This window comes from Peromyscus californicus, unplaced genomic scaffold (genome assembly GCF_007827085.1).
Source record: "Peromyscus californicus insignis strain IS unplaced genomic scaffold, ASM782708v3 Scaffold_4__1_contigs__length_199733344, whole genome shotgun sequence".
In the NCBI taxonomy this organism is placed as follows: domain Eukaryota; kingdom Metazoa; phylum Chordata; class Mammalia; order Rodentia; family Cricetidae; genus Peromyscus; species Peromyscus californicus.
In genome coordinates this window covers 103,086,115-103,093,184 of record NW_026294562.1, presented here as the reverse complement: position 1 = coordinate 103,093,184, position 7,070 = coordinate 103,086,115, and the positions used below count along the sequence as shown (strand labels likewise).

At 42.1% G+C, this 7,070-nt stretch overlaps 1 protein-coding gene across 1 annotated transcript; it reads left to right on the top strand.

Annotated features, from left to right (window-relative positions):
• The first annotated feature begins 1,449 nt into the window (after positions 1-1,449).
• On the top strand, positions 1,450-2,430 carry LOC128095493 (olfactory receptor 2AT4-like). The gene has a single exon (XM_052714492.1). The coding sequence runs from the start codon at positions 1,450-1,452 to the stop codon at positions 2,428-2,430; it is 981 nt and encodes a 326-aa protein (XP_052570452.1).
• The last annotated feature ends 4,640 nt before the right edge of the window (positions 2,431-7,070 follow it).

Sequence of the window (7,070 nt, the reverse complement as noted above, 5' to 3'; positions counted from 1 at the left end):
TGTCCTGCAGGAGCAGCTAGCTGGCTGTGGCATCTGGGAAACTGATGTCCTATGCACAGTCACTGTCTTATGTGGGGACTTGAAAATTAAAAAAAAAAACAAAACTTTCCAGTTATAGCATTAGTAGTTTATGCATGAGAGATGTTTCCTTAGAAGAATGGGAAAGTAGACTGGCTCGAAGCAAACAAGGAGTCTGTACACAGGTCACTGGAATGAAAGATGCCGTAAGAGCTATTTAGTCCAAAGGATGAGCCCAAAGTTGAGCGTAAGTCGTTATTTTTCTTCATCTCAATACCTCCAAATTTGTGGTTTGAAATACTGGCTTCTGATTCCTTTGAGAAGGTGCTTTTTCGTTGGAACTGCTTTATGTGCCCGTGCCCCAAAACCATCCCAGCTGGGGTAACATGGCACCCCTGAGCAGGAGTTCTTCTAGGTGGTGGGCAGTGATCAGTCAGAGAACCTCCTGAGCCGAAACAGCCTCTGGACAGGATCAGTCCGATGACCTGCTTAGATTTTTTTTTCTCACCAAGGAATTGTGGGACAGGAATATCACTGGGACCAGAGCCAAGAATGATTCTCCCCTCTTGGAGCATTCTCAGTGTCCCCCTTGCCCTGTCACAAAGATAGATCACCTCCCCAACTCCGAGCCAGGGCATAGTCATCCCAGAGGCACAACATAGATGTTTCAACTTAGAGGCAGACTGTAGGAAACTGAACCAGGCAAACAAGAAGTTAGTCCCAGGTTAGCAATTGTGACTCTAGCAGACCTCAGAGACATCTGGTCTCCCTAAGTGGATAGTGACAAAGATAATAATTTTTTGAAAAAATTTAAGTATTCTCAAAAGAGAAAGGAAAATAGGGTCCTGGCTTATGGGATCTGACATCCCTCAAAAGATCATATAATTCATAAAGAAAACAACCATCCAAAGTTCTTCCACAACACAATGAGATTGTCATGTGACAGTGATGGTTAAATGTCTTTCTTTACCATTAGGATTTCAGAATAGTAGAACATGCTCACTATCTCCTCAGCAAACATCACACGGACTTAATGATGCAGATATTTTATCTATACTTGATTTTAAAAAGCAAAGAGTATACTTGGTACTAGAGAAAGAATTTGGGAAGGATTTTAAACTCCTGATCCTCCTGCCACAGCTCTAGGTTGCTAGCCCAGGTTTAGGACATGCTGGGGAGTTGAACTAGCCCTTGGTGTGCTGGGCCAGCCCTCTACCCACTGAGCTACACATGCAGGATGAAGAACTCAGGTTAGACCAAGCCCACTGTACTTCCTCCAGCAATGGTGGTAAATAAATGGTTTATATTAATTAAACAATGATCTGGCTGTTATGTAATTCTCATGCCAGAATTTCTGGTCCTTCTGATTACAGGTGGGCTTGATCCCAAGATGTCTGCTCCCCACTCCTGAGCATCCAGCTTTAACTCGCCATGGAGAACGTAGCCTGTAATGGGTCAGGGGACTCTCAGACCATCTTCTACCTTACAGGCATCCCCTCTCTGCAAAAATCCCTCTTCCTCCCTGTCTTCTTCCTCTTCCTCCTCTTCTACCTGCTCATCTTGGTGGGGAACACCCTGATCCTGGTGGCCGTGGTGACAGAGCCCAGCCTCCACAAGCCCATGTACTTCTTCCTAATCAACCTCTCCGCTCTAGACATCTTCTCAACTACAACCACTGTCCCCAAGTTGCTGTCCCTGTTCTTGTTGGGAGACCATTTCCTCAGTTTCTCAGCATGCTTCTTGCAGATGTACCTCTTTCATGGCCTCAACTGCTCAGAAGCCTTTATCCTGGTGGTCATGGCCTATGACCGCTATGTGGCTATCTGCCGCCCTCTGCACTACCCTGTCCACATGACCCCACAGACAAACACTGCACTGGCAGCCAGTGCCTGGATCACCGCCCTCCTCCTGCCCATCCCAGCAGTGGTACAGACCTCCCAGATGGCATTTAACAGCATCGCCTACATCTACCACTGCTTCTGTGACCACCTGGCTGTGGTCCAGGCCTCCTGCTCAGACACCACCCCCCAGACCCTCATGGGCTTCTGCATCGCCATGGTGGTATCCTTCCTCCCTCTCCTCCTGGTGCTTCTCTCCTATGCTCGCATCCTGGCCTCAGTGCTTCGTATCAGCTCTAGGGAAGGGCGTTCCAAAGCCTTCTCCACCTGCAGCTCCCACCTTCTGGTGGTGGGCACCTACTACTCATCCATTGCTGTAGCCTATGTGGCCTACAGAACTAACCTCCCTGTAGACTTCCACATTGTGGGCAATGTAGTGTTTGCTATTCTAACCCCTGTTCTCAACCCTCTTATCTACACCCTGAGGAACAAGGATGTCAAGGCAGCCATCACTAAAATCATACATGTCAAGACTCAGACTGTGACAGGGATATTAACTTTTAAATCAAGTTAGTTCTACTCCTAGGACACTAAACAGGGGTGCTTAGCACAGACTAGAAGCCATTAAATATTGTTGAATGTCTAAGTTGATGATATTCTCTACGTTCTGATATGGTGTCATCCGAGGATGTTAAATAAGATCAGTCTGCCGCTGTATTTTCATAAGAGAAGAGCTAGCTTTCCTAAAATTTCTGGGGGGAAATCCTTCCTTCAACTTACAAACGAACAAGGAGAAGGAAGGGGTAGAATGTTGAGACAGGAGGCCAGACCAACTTTGATGCACATTCTGACAATAAGTACAGCTAAAAAGAATTGATCCCGTGGTACCCGAGTGTCTGCAGTGGGCAGCAGGGGCTGTGTTTGTGAGGGAATTGGTTGTGTAGGAGAGCTTAATTCTGATGAGAACTTGAAACTGACGCAAGCATAAAGTTTACTGATCTCAGAGTAGTGGCTGATTTGTCTGACAGTGTTTTGATTTGTAATTTTCTCACCTGTGAACTTGCACTACCGACTTCGGAGAAGAATTCAATGTGGGTGGTATTTCATCTTACCATGGCATATCAGAGTACAAACAGGTATCAACCCATCTTATCCACCAAGGGCATGGTGACACTGGTTGTATTGTTACTGTTTGGCTTAATGAGAAACTGGTCCATTGACTCCGAGAGTGGTTGTATGAGTGTGCATTCCCACTAGCAGTGAGTGTGCATATGAGTGTGCATTCCCACTAGCAGTGAGTGTGCCTGTTGGGTTCTCACCAGGATTTAGTGCTGTCTCACATATTGATGTTCCTTAACTTCAGTCATCCTAACAAATATGTATTGGTATCCCACCGTGATTGTAACTCTGAGAATCTCTAGCCGGGGTGGTGGCTCTGGACCTGAGAGCAGGAGCAATGCACAGACTCACCGAGAGAACCCTCTTGGTATACATAGTATTGAATTTAGTTTCCAGACAATTCTTATCATTGAAGTAAGAGATCATATAGATGACATTTGCTAGGGGTGAGAAGTACAAAGAGGAGGCTTGGATCTGGCACAGAGGTCTTTCATCTCAGGACTCCTGAGGCAGAGGCAGGCTGACCTCTGTGAATTCAAGGCCAGCAAGAGCTACACAGTGAGACTCTGTCTCAAACAAACAAAAATGATTCCTGAATTCTTGAATATTATCAAGAGATTGTTTTTTTTCCCTCATGCTCGTTTTCCATCCGTGTATCTTGTTTAGTGAGGTCTCTTCAGAACTTTTGGGTTTCCTGTTTTCATGATAAATTTTATGAGTTCACTATATGTGCTAAGTACAAGTCCTTTTTCAGACATGTGATTGACAAGTGGGTTTCCTAGTCAGTGACTGATCTTTGCATTCTGTGTGCAGTATGTTTGTGAGTGTATTTATGTAGTGTGTGTGTGTGTGTGTGTGTGTGTGTGTGTGTGTGTGTGTGTGTGTGTGTGTGTGTGTGTAGGCCAGAGGTCAGTCTCAATGTCATTCCTTAGGCATAAACTACCTTGGATTTTGAGTCAGGGTCTTTTTCTGGCCTAGATCTCACTGAGTAGCCTAAACTGGCTGGTCAGCAAGTCTTGGGGATCCTTATGTCTAACAAAAGCTTAATCCTAGCATTGAGAAGGCTGAGGCAGGAGAATGGAGAATTTGAGAGCAGTCTGGGTGATCTAGCAAACTCCCAGCCAGCAGGAACACTCTTCCTTTAAAAACTAGCCCCAAAATGACAACAGAAAAACTCACCACAAAGAAGATTCACAACAGAGAACTCTCAACAAAGATTCATGCCACCCACTTTCAATGCCAACAACAAAGTCACGATAATTAAGTTGGTGTGGTATTCATGAGAAAATATATATCAGTAAAGCTGAATAGAGTTCATAAACAGATATAAATATTAGTTGACACTGAGATTTAAGAAAATTGAGGGCATTTGATAGATAAAGAGTAGGCTTCAGACTATAGAACAATTGGATGTTCATATGCAAAAAGTAAAGCTCAGACTTCACCTCTTATCCAAAACAGACTGAAATGGGAAATATAAAACTATGAAATTTCTGGAAACTTGCTGTTTTCCATAGGGAAACAACTTTGGTTTAGTGATGAGTACTTAACTATATCAAACAGTGAGAGAGCCTGTCTCAAAAACAAGGTGAGAGGTAATAGATGAAGAAACCCAGCATTGACTTCTGGCCTTCAAAGCCTGCACACAGATGTACGTACACACACACACACACACACAATTTATTTTTAATTTTCTTTGACATTTCCAAATTGTTTCACGGGCTATTTAGGACTGTTTTATTTAGAACATTTTTACAGTTTCTCTCTGTCTCTCTCTAGAGAGACACACACTGTTTTCTAGTTCAATTCAATTGTGACTCAAGAATAATATACTTAGTTCTATATCCATTTAAATTTTTTCTATTTTTAAATTACATTTCTGTTCAATAGCCCCAAGAATGGCCCATATTTGTGGAAGTTTGAATACACTTGGACATGTGTTCACTATTGTTCTGTGAGTGTTCACTTAGATGTAATCACCTGATAATGCTGTGCCTCCTGGGCCTCAGCTGACTTCCTATCAGTTTGTGCTAGCAATTGCTGACAGAAAAGCCTTAAAATCTCTAACCCTAATCACATATCTGCCTACTTTTCCTTCAGTTCCACAGTTTTTGTCTCATGTACATTCAATGGCTCACTTAGAAGCAGACGTATTCTTCGAGTATTTTTTTCTTTTCTTTTTATTAAGAGATTTTCTATTCATTTTACATATCAAGCACAAATTCCTCTGTCCTCCCTCCTCCCACCTCCCAGCCTTCCCCCCCAACCTACCTCCCATTCCCACCTCCTTCTTCAAGTATTCTTAGATCTTATTCCTTATGACACATTCTTTATGCCTGGTATGATGTGTTTATCTAATTATTCTTTATCAATAAAAATTCGGGACTCAGATATTGGGGTAAGAACCTAAATGATCAGAGAAGCAACCAGTGACCTCCTAGCTCTTCCCCCATCCCCAAAGGTCAAGATCCTCTCTAGGTCCCCCCTTACTACTTATTGTCTATCTGTCCTCAGTCCTCCAAACCTCTATGGTTAATTTTGGTCAGCTAGTGGCTAGCTCCACCCTCTGATTGAAAACAAACTTTATTGTCAGAACGCAATCAGAATATTACACAACATTTCCCTCTTTTTGTCTAAATAAAAAGGTAAGGTTTTAAATCTAACATAGTAAAACTGTATGCAACAAGAACAAATATCAGGTAAGAATTACATTCACAATGTCCAGACCATTTACATTTGACAAATTCAGAGGAAACACTCCATTATCTATCCTATCTTGGTGAATTTAAAGTTTTTTTTTTACATAATTTACTTTCTATCATAACTTGTATTACCAACCCAAAACTATCCTTTTATGTTTCTTGACTTTATACACTTTACACTACTTTTGTGAATTTAGTAACAAGGAAAACTATAATTATAACTGTCTAGTTTCCAACTCCATCAGAGGCCTGAGAAGTATATAATATTATCTGAGTAAACAAGAAGTGCAGAGCAAACAACTTCCAAAACTAAGAAATGACAGAAACAGCTGGCTGCCTGGACAGTCATCCAAGGTTACTCTGTAATGTTGGGACATCCATCTTCAGCCTACAGTCCTAGAATATTTGACAGATTTTTCTGTGAAGCAGAAATTTTGAAGGACTGTCCCACTTTGTCTTGGCAAAGTTCAGAAGTCCTTTCTTTTGTGTCCTGCTTGTTCAGTTTGGATAGCATGCTATCAGCAATTGAGACAAAGTATTGTAGCCTGAGGGACCAGCTCCCAGGACTGTTCCAGGGTTTCAAAGAGAAATGCCAACAGAGTAGCTGAACTTAGAAATAATTTTGTCTATCTGAGGAAATAAGACTCATACACATAATGATGATCATGCTCTTTATTTATCTTAATTTCTCTTCTTCTTCTCTTTGTTCTGTATCCCCTTACATACATCCCATGGAAGGCAATAAAAAGTTACATTTCACTCGGGAGGCAGAGCCAGGTGGATCTCTGTGAGTTCGAGGCCAGCCTGGGCTACCAAGTGAGTTCCAGGAGAGGCGCAAAGCTACACAGAGAAACCCTGTCTCGAAAAACCAAAAAAAAAAAAAAAGTTACATTTGAGGGGAGTGAGTAACCATGGCAATACTCAGTTGCAAGGTTCCTGGTGTGCAGACTGTAGCCTGAGGCTAGGGGCACAGTGCACAGTGAAATAAGCTGCTGAGGAATTTGTGTAGGAACTTAGGACTTTATCAGCCAGACTTTTAGCAAATGAAGAACTGGTACCAAAGTTGCTTTGTGCAGCCTGACCTTGGTTCTACAAATAGATACCTGGGAACTCTGTCTTTGTATATTATCTGTGAAAGTTTAACTATGAGGCATACAGTCTACTTTGAATTTACTCTGAGGTTTTAAATCAGCTAATTGTACATAGCTTGCTTGTCAGTCTGAGCTAAAGAAATAAAACAGGCTTCTAAGCTTTTCACAGTTATTGTGGAACAAAGGCCTATCTATGCAAAATATCTAGTATTATTTCTATTAATTGAAATTATATAGCTGAAGGAAAAACCATCTTCCTGACAATCCACAGATAAATGTGCCTAGTAGATTGAGATGTAATC